Genomic DNA, 14,233 nt, shown 5'->3' on the forward strand with positions numbered 1-14,233 from the left:
TTCTCCGGTTCCCCCTCAGTCCAAAAACATGCAGTGTATTCTAATTGATGTTTCCAAATTGCCCATAGTTAGTGTGCCTTTGCCCTTCAATATGTATGCACCCCAAACAGGGTGTCCCCCCCAATTGTGACCAGCGGTATGGAAACGAATGAACTCATCTCTCATTCTTACAATATTTCACATTCTAAAAATATTTTATGGAAAAACTTTCCTTTAGGTATTCCGAGAAGTTTAAAATGTTACAGGAAACAATTAAAAGAGAATACATCTGCCTCTTACAGTCTCTCACTCTTTCCTGAATCCACTCACAGTCTCTCTTTATTTCTCGTTCTGCATCTCAGGGTTTTAATGACTGTCTCCTGACATAGTAGTTTACTATGAACACTTTTTTTTTCTAACACCTACCTACGTACATAGTTTCCAGAGTCTGCTGTAAACTTTTAAAACAGAAAGCCTTCACTCTTTAGCTTAAAGGAAAAGGTGATCCACAGGTTACACAGGTAATCAGCAGACTGATCTCACTACTAGTCAGACCAATCTGCCCCACTAATCAGACCAAATGCTGCCGTGGAGTCAATGCCCACATGAATACTATCCCACATAACACAATTCCTACCAGTCGAGTCGAGTTACACTCGGCTACGTCATCCTTTACACCACGTGACTTGGACGAGGCGCCGTGCTCTGAGTTGTAGCTCGACGTTGAGATTTCGAGTGAGGGGCTTTCAGTAATTCCAGATTTCCTTCATCTCGGAAATGAATGACTAATCAGAGACGGCTGCGATCCTTCTTCTTCTTTTTGTATGTGTGTGTGTGTGTGTGTGTGTGTGTGTTTAATGTGACGGTGCGGAACAGGGGCTGGAACTGCTCTCTGGATGAGAGGTGATCATCCTCATCATCGCCCCGCGTCTCCTCCGCTGTTTCTCCTCCCGGTGAGTTCGATCGCGCAAACACGTGGACTACCGACGCCGCTCCCTGGCTTCACACCGGACCTCTGCCCTCAAAAGTAAGGTCTTCCCCTGCCGTCCCGTGTCAATTCGGTCTCTCTTGTGGATTCAACTTTTGGCGCGCCTCAAAGATGAGCGACCTTGAGGAGGACTTTGCCAAGATCTTGATTTTGAAGGAGGAGAGAATTCGGGAGCTGGAGAGGCGCCTGGCGGAGCGAGAAGATGAGATACAAGAGCTGAAGCGGAAGCTGCACAAGTGTCAGTCGGTGTTACCGAGCGCGCAAGTGATCGAGCCGAGGACGAGGCGCGCGCAGGGCATTTCAGCCGAGCCGCAAACGCACCAGGACTTAACAAGGCAAAGCTTCCGCAAACACCCCAAATCTGACAGGTAAGTCTTATGAGCTGTCAGACCAGCACTCGCACTTACTTCTGTGCTGTTATGTCCAGAGTGTTTTGGTAGGATTGGTTGATGTTTCTGTGCGTTTTACTGACAGTGTCCAACTAATTAGACTGTATTAGTGCTCTTTTGTGAGAGATGAGGATGAATGGTGCGGCTCTTTCATTCTCACTCTCTGATGATGACCGCGCATCTTTCTGTAGCAGGGAGAGAGAGAGAGAGAGAGAGGAAGAAAGAGAGTCTATAATTGATCCAAACCATCAGCGTGTTCCCAGCGGGAGGCGAGCACAGGAAGCTTCGTGCATTATCGGCTTTTAGGGTCTGAACGCGCAGCGCCCGAGAGCCTGTCTGAGGATATTTAATACGCCATTAGAAAGTGCTCTGTTTGACCATATGTTCAACCCCCTTCCTCCAGTTTCTAGTCTGACTTATATATATATATCCAGAAATATATATACCCGTGTACTATTATCATTTAAACCACACATCTTTAAACTTAAAACTGCATAAACACTTTAAAGGAATTGCGTCACTTGATGTGGCTGCACTACATGGTTGCTATGAAATTGCAAAAGAATTGCTGGAACTAAAATATGTAATAATAATATACAGACATATGCAGCTTTGTTCAAAACTGTAACATTTAGCGTCGCTGGTGTGAGAACATCAATGTTACATCTTTTGTACCTTATATATCAATTATCCTCGTAACTGCGTACATCTGCATCCTCGTTATCTGTTATTTTGCAAGGGGTTATATTTCTATAAAATTGCACAAGCATACAAACCATGTAGTGTAGCCACCATCTAATACCTAAAGTGGTGCAATTCCTACAAATTGTTTATGCACTTTTAAGTATGAAGAAGCGTATTTAAAAAAAAGTAAAAAACTATTAGATCCTAATAAAAACTGAACCATTTTTGCAAGAAATGTTCTTAGTCCAGTGCTATTAGATATTAGAGAGGTTTATGCTAATGTCAGGTAAGAATTATTAAAGCAAGTGGAAAAGCAATTAAAATAACTCAAGCAATAAAATAATAATAATAATAATAATAATAATAATATATTTTAAGTAGATTATACTTATCGTTCTAAAATGCCAAACACGCAGGTAGTTTTTATAGAGAGCGGTGTAATAATGATTTAATTTTATTATTATTATTATTATTATTATTATCTTGCTTAATAACAAATTCCACAAGAGGGCAGCACCCACATAATGTATTGATTTTGGTTACTCGGGTGAACAAAGCAGTTTTCAGGCTGAAAGTGCATAAAGCATTTTTTTTTCCTGCCACACAATCAAACCTAAATTCTTCATGCAAATGAGCTAACATCATAAGAACCATAAAACTCAGAACCAAAATGCCTCTTACGTTGAGGCAAGAAATCATATTGTAGATATTGTGTCTTGGTTTATGCTGCAACGCGCTAATTAGCTCTGCATCAGTACTTTTCTCCCCACAGTAAACAGGAGAACATCATCATGTAACGTTTGCCGCAGAGTGCTAGATTTCGTTTGTTCTTTCTTCTTTTTTATAATTTGTTTTTTATGGAAACCCAAATTTGGTGAAAACATCTTTAGTCTTGACAAGGCCGGCCAAACTTTGTCCAAACTCTAAAAGAATTTTGAAAATCAACAGTTATAAAAAACAGGAGGTCACAAGATGTTTAGAAAACAGCTGTATTTCTAGCATAGATTTTCAGAGCATTTACCTAAATTGGTTGTTGTTAGTCTTTCGGCTGTTCCCGTCAAAGGGTTGCCACTTTGGACCATCTGATCCACAAACAACTTGGCACAGGTTTTACGTCGCTAAATTTACCAGGAGAAAATAAGACAAAAAGCAATAAAAGTGTCATATCTGTGATGAACAATTCCCCAAAGAATGAGTTTGAAAGAGGCCATGACCTGATTGTTTTTACTGGATTACTACAGTATGTGCTGAGTCACATGTGATACTGCAGACTAAATGCAGAATGTCTGATGTTCTAAAGCATGGTGGTCTTGCAGGGAGCTCAGAGACTGGACATCAGTGTCCTAGTCAATGAATACCCTACGCTTTATGCCAAGTCAAGCAGCATTATTGAAACTACAGATAGCTTTTATTATTCATTTGAACCTTTAATTTCCACAGTATCTGTTCAAAGCTGCATATCAATTCACCACACTCAGATGGATTTATCTGTGTCAAATGAGCATTTAGATCAAGCAGTTGGGTGATTAGTTGCTTAGCAATGACAAAAAGAGAGACTGTATCATAATTTGTTTCCAATTATGAAAATATCCAGAGGTGCCATTCAAGCCAGGCCTTGCTGCTTTTTCAGTTGTCAGTGATTCAAGAGTCAGAGACAGAACACTGACTGTTGTGAATTTGTGGCACCAGAGAACAGCAGCACTCATCATATTACAACATATTCCCTTACCATTGATCCACAGAGGAAGAGCCATGCAAGAAGAGTTTATAGAGGTGAAATTTAAAGCCTGTTTTTCTGAAGGACACATAGAAAAGTAATCTAAAAATTATATATCTATCTATCTATCTATCTATCTATCTATCTATCTATCTATCTATCTATCAATCCATCCATCCATCCATCCATACAGCCATACAAATAAATTGAGAATAAGTGACAGAAGAAAAATATAAATCAAATTAATATATGGTGTGACCATTGGATTTAAACCAGCATGGATTCTTATACTTTACACTTGCACAAAGTCAGGAATTTTGTGGGATCGGGTGAATGATCAACCAATTAAACCAAGCAGGTGCAAATGATTATTATTTATTGTAGGTTGAAATACAGGCATTAGTTGCAACAGAACCAGGTGTGTAGGAGGTGTAAAACTGGGCGAGGAACAACCAAACTCCGCTTCTAAGGAGTGGTTGTGGAGGAGAGTTTCATGTCATACAGTACACCATGGCAAGACTAAGCAGAGCAACAATATAGAAGGTGTAATACAATACTGCATCAGCAAGTAAATAAAACTAGGAAAGAATAAAATAAAATCTAAAAACCAAAGTTAAAAAAATAAATAACTGTACGACAAAAATACACAATCTGTAAAGCCTTCATAACAGCTCTAATCTGAGATGCTGGTAATTTGTAAGGCTGGTAACTCTAAATGAAGTTCTCATCTGCAGCAGAGATACATTTTGGTCTTGCTTTCCTGCAAGTTTTCATCAGAGCCAGTTTCATTATGGTGCTTGATGTGTTTTGCAAATGCACAAGAACTATTCCAGAACAGTGCCACAATAAAGTTAAAACATCCAGCAGCAACATTTCTGTATAGAAAGGTCAACAGAAAGGTCAACAGAGTGTGGACAGACTAGTTCAAGCTGACAGGAAGGCTACAGTAACTCACAAAATGACAATTGTTTACAATTGTGGTGAGCAAAAAAAGCATCTCTGAGTCCACAACATGTCAAAACATGAGGCCGATGAGCTAATAAACAGCAAAAGACCATGTTGAGTTCCACTACTGTCAGCCAAAAACAGTAAGCTGAGGCTGAAGTGGACAGTGTAAGACTGTAAAAAAGGTGCACAGAGGGTAGGGTCAGAATTTGACACAAATGCCTGGACCCAACGTGCCTTGTGTTAACAGTCCAGGTTGGTAGAACGGAAGTTATGGTGTGAGAATGTGTTCTATGCACACCTTACGCCTGTTAATAGCATTCAATCATTGATTGAATATCACAGCCTATTTGAGTATTCTTGCTTACGATGTGTATCCCTTCATGGCTGTAATTTACCATCTGTTAGTGGCTGCTTCTAGCATGATAATGGACTGTGTCACAAAGCAAAAGTCATCTCAAGCTGGTTTAATGAACAAGACAATGAGTTCAGTACCCTTCAGTGGGCTTCTCAGTCACTGGATCTCAATTAAATAGAACACCTGTGGTAGGGATGGGGGGATTCAGAGCATAAAAGTGCACTTGAAAGAATCTGCAGAAACTGTCTGATGCAATCATGTCAACACGTACCAGAATGCCAATGGAATGCTTCCAACATCTTGTGGAATCCATGCCATGAGGAATTTTAAGTTTTGAGTCCAAAAATACCCAGTATCAGTATAGTATAGTGAGAAAGAGGGAGAGAGAGAGAGAGAGAGAGAGAGAGAGATTGCAGACGAATTGCAGATTTATTTTCTTATATATCTTCCTGATAAGTCTGTTATGACATCTGGGTATTCTCATCTGCTGTGGGAATCGTTCAACATGAAGCTTCTGTAGTTTGTTAAAGCTATGCCATACCAGCCATCCCTAAATGTTTGTGCATTTGTTCATACCTATGACTAAACACACACACACACACACACACACACACACACACACACACACACACACACACACACATACTACAGTAACAGTGATACAAGCACACAACACACAACAGAAAACACTTTTTTCCCTGCTATTTATCTATTGTTGCATGCATTATGCTGTCCTAGTTTGTCACTGTCAAAACTTATCATGAGCTGAGTCAGATAGTTTGGGCTGACAATAATTCTAAATTGTGCGGTACATGTTGTCCTACGGTTGCCATAAAAACACTCAAATAACCCACATTTGTGAGAGCAATAAAAGACATCAGGAGGAAAAGTACAGTTCATGTTTGTAGTTTGTACACCAGAGGGTGCTTTTGTCACTTTGTTACACAGACATTGTTTTCCTTTCTCACTGTTCACTAAAATACGTATTTACAGAACTGCAGAATCCATTAAAGCCAGTTAATGAAAACTATTGTGTTCCAGCTATTTAGGTTCTTCAGTCTGTCTCCTGTTTCATGCATTTAAAAGAGCATATTTATGCATTTTATACAGCACTGGATCTCAAAACCTTTCTTTCCAGTGTTAAAATGCTACAACCGACCACCTTATTATGGTAGTTCTGTTTTAGTTTATAATAAGAATTTTTTTCAAACCTTGGACATATTAAGCACATATACACAGAACACAGAAATTTCTAACTACTAAACCAAAACCAGTTGCTAAAGATATAAAAAAAATACTCTGCAGGGTCACCATAAGGAGAACCATGAACATATAGGGCAGCCTGTTTATGGCTGACTCTCACACAGGTTACTCCATTCATTCAAGCTGTGCAATGATTTGGGGACTACAGTGCATATATTGAAAGTATTTTTAAATAAATTACACATATATTGGTCTTAAACTGTAGCAATGATATCAAATCTTAACAGAAAAATGTTTTTCACAGTTGTTGTGCACCATCATATTATCTGAAACATAGCCTTTATAAAAAGTTGTATCCTTTGCCACACGGTATTATGTCATATATCCCGGAAAAGCTTGATTCCTGATGTTGTATATGTAAGTCAATATTCATAATTACAATTTATAAAAAAGTTAGTTCAGACTGAGCAACTTGACTGGATGAGAGGCATTCCATGAGTGGTAATAATAGTTGGCAAAATCACTGGGTCTTTTAACTCCATGTATCAGTCACCAACATGGATGAAAGTTGTCAAGAGAGAGCAACTGCCTTCCAAAACTCACAAACAGCACACAACAGCACTTTCAGCAGGAAAACACATTTGATAACATTATGTTATCATCTAAAAACAACACTTTGTCTCCTTAATAAATGCTTTAAAGATGTTCCAAATCATCTACCATGTTCTTTGATTTATGGTTACAAAGCTAACTCGCTTCTAACACAAGGCAGAATTCCTAATCACTCTCCCACCCATGATCAGGGGCCCTACTTGGTGTGTGGGACAAGTGAATGTACACCCTAGCGCACTAGCTTTCCATTTAACACCGTTTGGGATTTAACCCCAAAACCCATAAGTTAACATACACCATATTGCCAAAAGTATTTACTTACGCATCCGAATGATTGAATTCAGGAGATTTCAATCACTTCCATGGTTACAGGTGTATAAAATCAAGCGCCTAGGCATTCTAGGCTTCTACAACCATTGCTACCTGTGCAATAAGTCCAGTCATGAAATTTCCTTGCTACTAAATATTTCACAGTCAACTGTATAACAAAGTGGAAGCGATTGGGAGTGACAGCCACTCGAACCATGAACTCTTAATGCTTCAGCAGAAAAACTGAAAGCCAGGCATTCTTGTCCAAAATCAGTGTCTGACCTCACAAATGTGCTTTTGAATGAATAATCAAAAATTCCCATAAACACACTCCTAAACCTTGTGGAAAGCCTTCCCAGAAGAGTTAAAGCTGTTATAGTTGCAAAGGGTGAGACAATATCATATTTAACCCTATGGATTAAAAATTACTCCACAGGATGTTACTCAAGTTTATATGCATGTGAAGGCAGGCAAGCTAATTCTTTTGGCTATATAGTGTACTTTCACTGATATTTTAAAGTGGAATAAGTGTTAGTATAAAGAGAGGGACCTATGAGGTTTACAAAACTGTCCACCACCACCATGGTTTATTCTCCTCACCATTTGGCTACATAGTACAATAAAAATTTAAAACTACTTTTACACCAGTTAATTACACTAACTGTTGGTTGCCAGCTCCGACGATCCTGGTTAGTCATGGAAGGATATGCTTTGGTTCACAGTTTTGATAATAAATAGTTTGGAGGAACTGCTCTATAAAAGCAATTTCACACTCAAGGTCCTTGGGTTGTGCTGAATATCAGTAGGGTTGAGCAGCCATGCTGATATTCATCACAACAGCATGCCCTATCATGTGATCTTGCTTAATATCAGTTTCCTTTATAAACCTTAATCCCCATAATACTGTGGAAAAGCAAATCTTTTTTTTTTTTTTTTGTAGATCCAAACCTGCCTATTCATATTAGAAATATAGTTTACATTATAGAGGTATTTCCCAAAATCGTGATGGCTTGACAATGGTAAATATATCTATTTCAAGGCCTTTACAGGACAGCTAACTGGCATTTTACAAATTATATTACTATTGCAAACAAGTTATTACACTCGTTGATCACACCGCTTCATAACCCAGAAGCCTTCGAAGCCTATCCCAGGAGACTTGTGCATTTTGGCAGGGTATAAGCATGTGTGTGTGCTCTGAGCACACACAAACACACACACATCATTCACACACTGGCATTGGTATATATATTTTTTATTTAGACTATATATATTGCTACCATTCGATCGACTGGAAAAGATTAATCTGTCATTTTTTTATTTACTTTACTATTCAGTATGTACATCAAGTTACCATGTAATAATGATTCAGCTCACACGTGATAAGCCTTTAACCTGGGAGAAACACGTGAATTCGGCCAGTGATGCATTTAGCATGCCCCAGTTGTCAAAATCCTTCAAATGACATAATTGCACCATTGAGTGCCGTTGTGGTCGCTATGGTAACCCGCTGACGTTTTATTGTAGTTAGGGGGTCGACGTAGTACTGTATGTAGTTTCTGCTCGTAGTTGAGGAATCCTGAGGGGTGAGGAGTCCCGCGCTTTGTGACGCACGCGAGAAGGAGCGGGGACTGTCACTGCGCGAGCACACTCCACATTCTCCAGCACAGATGCGCGCGATGCCTTTATTCCCGACACCTCTGACACACGCGGGCCACGCTTCCGCGCGCTGCGTTCTGTCGGTGAAGCATCTTTGAGAAAGTTAGAACAGTGGGAAAGTGAGTGAGAGAGAGAGAGAGAGAGAGCGTAAGAAAGTGTTTATGCGTGTGTGTATGTGTGAGAAAGGGAGAGAGAGAGAGAGCGCGAGAGCCATGGGCACTTTGAGGGACCTGCAGTACGCGTTACAGGAGAAGATCGAAGAGCTCAGACAGAGAGATGCTCTCATTGATGAGTTGGAGCTCGAGCTGGATCAGAAAGACGAGCTCATTCAGAAACTACAGAACGAGCTGGATAAATACCGCTCCGTGATCCGGCCAGCCACTCAGCGCACAGTGCACAAAGAAAGCGAGCTGCAGGAGCAGCAGCGCACCAAGAGACAGGCGATCTCCGCCGAGCCCACCGCCTTCGACATCCAGGACCTGAGCCATGTCACGCTACCCTTCTGCCACAAGAGTTCACAGTAGGTTTACTCTAAAGCGACTTTGTTGCATTGAGTTTGTGTTCTATTATACTCCGTGCCACAAGTGTAAGAAGCGCAGTAGTGTAAATGGCACATGCACCTAAGCCTGATTCTTGAGTCTTTGACTTTTTTCCTGCTATAACACAACCACTTCATCTCAGGAGGAAGGAATGTAAATTAGCTAAATAGTTTAATAAGTTTTGGTAAAAGAAGGTAACACACTGCAGGATGGGGGACCAACCTGAGCTATAAGTCCGCAAGAATGCTGATTATTCTGTGAATCCCACCCATAAGAACTTTTGAGTTTGTTTCCAATGTAGGAATTGGCAGCAAAGAATCCTAATTAAAAATGCATCATTAATTTATCTAAATTCCAACTTTATCTGGCAGTGAATTAAAAAAAAAAGTTTCTTTATAAATTGTTGATCAAGACTGGTGCATATCAACACAGGATGTTGTACAGTATATATATAAGTTATTTCCTTTCACTGTACATTTTAACAGCTGGGAGATCAGGAATAGGCTTAACAAATTCCTTATGTGTCAGTACTTTTCAGCATATTGCAACCGGTTTCTAATTCCCAAAGGGCTTAAATTTGCCAGTGCCTCCTTTGCTTAATGGAAAGATCATTTGGTTATCAAAGTAGTGGTATGAAACTCAATGCTGTTTATCATCCTTGTGACATGTCAGCTTTTCCAACACAACAATTTTTCAAATGACGTCAAGAATACAATAATGTGAAATATAGTAATATAGTGAAATAGAATGTAAACATTAACACGGTATCACTAAGGAAGTAATGAAGTATCGGCTTGTTGTTGTTGTAGGGTGTGATAGCAGTGGGATTCAGTCACCTGTTCGTTTGCATACATGAGCTTGTGGAATGGATCTCTCTAATGCAATTTGCATCGAGGGGCCGGAAATCAGTAGAGGTTTTGCCTTCTAGTGGGAGAGATGCAATGCAGTTGTAACACCTAACAACTTAATCAATTACACAGTGAGCAGTGAGCTCAGAAGCTGTGAATATTACCCCAAATAACATGTATACATGCATATTTGTATTCTGTTTATTTGTCATTTGTATACAATATCCTCTGCAATTTCTACATTAAATTGAAACCAATCATGAGTGGTTTGTGTTCAGTTTAACAAAATTATGTAAAACCACTTTCCAGCTGCACCAGGAAGTAATGACTACTTGTAGATGTGGGCAGGATTCTTCAGGGAAAAATACAGCTGGTTTAAAAGAACATAATTTGTATGTTCCTACACCAGCACTGAACTCTGAATGTCTTTTTTATTATTTTTTAAACAGTCAGATTGTATTCAAACTGGTATTATTTTGTATTGTAAATAGATTAAATATTGAAGCCTACACAAGCTGGTCTTTATGATAGATGTGATGTTCTCTGTAACCCACTAACTAATCAATAAATGCTAAAACATATATGTATTTTATGCTTTTTAGTCATGTACACAGCATTACACCATGACAAATGCATTAAAGTCATAATTTAAACTTGTGTAGAGATCACAATTTTCTATGGTAACTTACTAAGGTATACTTTTTAATTTAGTATTTTACAGATAGTGTCCTGTCAGCATCTCAGGCTTAGAAGTCAAGTTATTATGATCATCAGGAACCAGTACATAAAAACCAGCGGCTCAGTGAATACAAATGTCAAAATTAACAGAAAAGTTAGTCCTGAGTCAGGGTCTTATTTTTGTCAGTGAAAGACAATTAGTCAAAATTTAAACACAGACTGGTTGTACATGGCTATGTATATATATATATATATATATATATATATATATATATATATATATATATATATAGGAAGAGGAAAGTTAAGGGGATGTGTTTACATGTTTGTACTTTAACTTAGAAAATGTGTGTGTTTCAACCATGAATGTTACAATTGTGCATCCCTAATTTGCATAATACCCATCAGTCCTGTGTTGTGTGTGCTCTTATTCTTCAATGTTCAACTGAAATGTCTAAAGCTAACGTTTCTTTGAATGAATGATAGCCTAGGACTAACTCAACATTGTCTGATCCTGATTCCTTGTAATTTGGCCTGACCTAATGTCAGATCATTTTTGTTACTGCAAAAAAAAAAAAAAAAGGAATAGAAGCTGTTGATTTAGAAAACAATTATACTGAGTGGCTAAAACTAAAAACACAAAGGGATTTTATCTGTGTGTTGTGTTCAGCAATTTGTCATTGCATTGGCTTAAAAAAAAAACCATTTGTTTTAATGATAACCTTTCTTAGTTGCAGTCAGAATTTTACATACACTCATTCAGGGGAATTTTGGGCTTCTATTTGTTCTTTTAGACTGGTCTTATCTGGGGAAGAATGATTGTACACTCACTCATCGTCTATGCCGTTTTATCCTGAAAAGGGTTGCGGGAGCCTGGAGCCTATCCCAGGAGACTTAGGGCAAAGGGGGGGTTGGCAATTAATTGCATGGCACCAACATACACCCACTCATTCATACATGCCTAATCTGCATGTCTTTGGACTGTGGGAAGAAACTGAAGAGAACATGCCAACTCCATGCACACAGAGCCGAGGCAGGAATCAAACCTGGACCCTGGAGGTGCGAGGCAAGCTACTTTGCCGCCTATGATTGTGCAATTTATTATTATTTCTTTTATTATTATTATTATTATTATTATTATTGTTTTAACAACACAGAGGCTTACAGTGTCAAAACTTTACCTTTAGGAGCTTCTTTTGGTAGCCATCAACAAGCTTTTGGCAGAATTCAGGACGATTATTTGTCCACACTCCTTGGCAGAATTTGTAATTTTTAATTTAATTATGTTTTCTGGCATGGACCCAAGTTTTAAGCATGGTTCACAAATTTTAGATAGGGTCAAAGCTTCAAATGCTGAATGTTAGCTTGCTTTGTTCCACAGCAAGCTTTGATATGTATGTGGAGCTAGTGTCCTGTTTGAACAATGTTGTCCAGGTCCAGCTGATGCTTTGAGGCTATGCTGTTTTCTGAGGTAGTCTTCCTTCTTCATTTTTCCATGCACTTTATGCTATGCGATAGTTCCACTGACAGCAAAAACAGGTGCCAAGCAGTCTCCTACCATCATCAGGCTCAACAGTTGGTAGTGTTCTTGAGGCTTAATACCTTGTAACTGTACTTCTCCAAATATCCAAACCTTTTTTTTTCTTGTCTCTGTACTCAGCTGCAAATATTGGTTGAGCTTGATGGTGTCGATTTGGGAGTAGGGGATTCTTTCTTGGATGGCAACCTTTTAGTAAAATTTGCGTGACCGTACACAATGACAATTTTGTCCCAGCAGCTTCCTGTTCATGGCAGGCTTGTGGCCTTATGGTTTCAGGTTTGTTCCTGACCATCCAAACTATTTTCAACTCATGTGAGGGGACAGCTTGTAATAACTTGTACATGCACACAGTTGTTTGACCTGATGTTGGACATTGCAGTTGTTTAGAAATGTCTCTTAGGGACATTTCTGACTTGTGTAAATCTACCATCCTTTTTCTCAGGTCTGTTGGACATTGAGAGGCTTTGGATTAAGGACATTAAAATACATTTTGGGACTTTCTGTACAACTGAATTATTACTCCAGACAGGTGTATATATTTTTCCCCTGTTTATCTTCAGAAAACCTAAAACAAATAAAAAACTGAATTGTGCTATAAATATTCTGTTTTCTTCTGTTGAATGTTGTACAATCATTCTGCCCCAGACAAAACCAATTTAATGAATTAAAAGCACAAATTCTGCCGTGAAATTTACTGTATGAGTAGACGTAAACATCTAACCACAACAGTAAGTATGTGGTTGATTTGAATGTTAAAGAACTGAATAAATAACATTTGCATTTATTTGCTTTTCAGTAACTTTCCAGCCTGCCACACTTCTCATACTGTATATTGTTTTGTAACTAGTATTTTTACAAATAGATTTTCTGAAATATGAGAAATCTAATAGCTAGTCACACTTACTACATTATAAGGTACTGTAGCTTAGACTATACGGAAAAGTGGGAGACGGTTTCACATGTACAGGAGTGTGGGAGTAGGAGCTCACAGATATGAGATTGAGGTAAAACAATTAAAAACTTTATTAAATATCTTACTTTACAACTTAAAATCTTAATATGTAAAAGCCCGTAGTAAAAAAGCCTGTAGTAACACTGCCAACTCACAAATCCATGTTCCCCAGCTTAGCCCTGAGCTCTGGTTAGTGTCCCTACAAGTTTTTGCATGTTCTCAGTATGTCTGCATGGCTTTCCTTCCTCATCTTTAAATTCTAAATTGTAAAGGTAATCACAAAACCTAGTGCATTTGTTTGACAAACCACTTGTTTAAAAATGAGCAACACACCTACACATGATATTAATGTTAACACTGACAGCCTTGCTTTTATTCTGACAAACAGTAGGGTTCAGTCCAGATCCATTGCCCAGCACTGATTTTGTACTTCTTTTACAATATACATGTTGAATTAAATGTTTGTTTTGCTCATAATCTTGTTGCCGTACCTCATGTCTGAAACTCCTGGCAGAGCCAATCTTAGCCAATATCAGCTATCAGGTTGGATAATACTTAGCAGAACTCATGATCCTGAGATTTAGGAATCACCTCAACAGTCCCAAAGAATCAAACACCATAGGTACTTTTTCTTGTAGTCTCCTTTTCTCACCAAAACCTTGACATGTTCATGAGCAAACCTTTAAATATGTTCCAAACTGCCTACAAAATATAAAAATGATAAACGTGGTATATGACAGAAGCAGCACTGAAAGTCTTAATTATGAATAGTGATAAATGCTTAGTTATGATATGAAGCATGCTGGTCTTAATTATGAATTATCATCTTTACT

General features: G+C 38.5%; 1 protein-coding gene across 2 annotated transcripts in view; it reads left to right on the plus strand.

The window, feature by feature from the left end:
• Positions 1-730: 730 nt before the first annotated feature.
• prkg1a (protein kinase cGMP-dependent 1a) overlaps positions 731-14,233 on the plus strand; it is a 75,187-nt gene continuing 61,684 nt past the window's right edge. Inside the window, exon 1 of one of the 2 annotated variants that reach the window (XM_053502330.1) lies at positions 731-1,335. In XM_053502330.1, the coding sequence (XP_053358305.1) occupies positions 1,079-1,335 (257 nt within the window). In that variant the 5' untranslated portion in view covers positions 731-1,078. Of the gene's footprint in view, positions 1,336-8,777; positions 9,364-14,233 lie in introns of those variants that run through there. The other variant, XM_053502329.1, reaches the window with a different exon arrangement.

Source organism: Clarias gariepinus, chromosome 8 (genome assembly GCF_024256425.1).
Source record: "Clarias gariepinus isolate MV-2021 ecotype Netherlands chromosome 8, CGAR_prim_01v2, whole genome shotgun sequence".
Lineage (NCBI taxonomy): Eukaryota > Metazoa > Chordata > Actinopteri > Siluriformes > Clariidae > Clarias > Clarias gariepinus.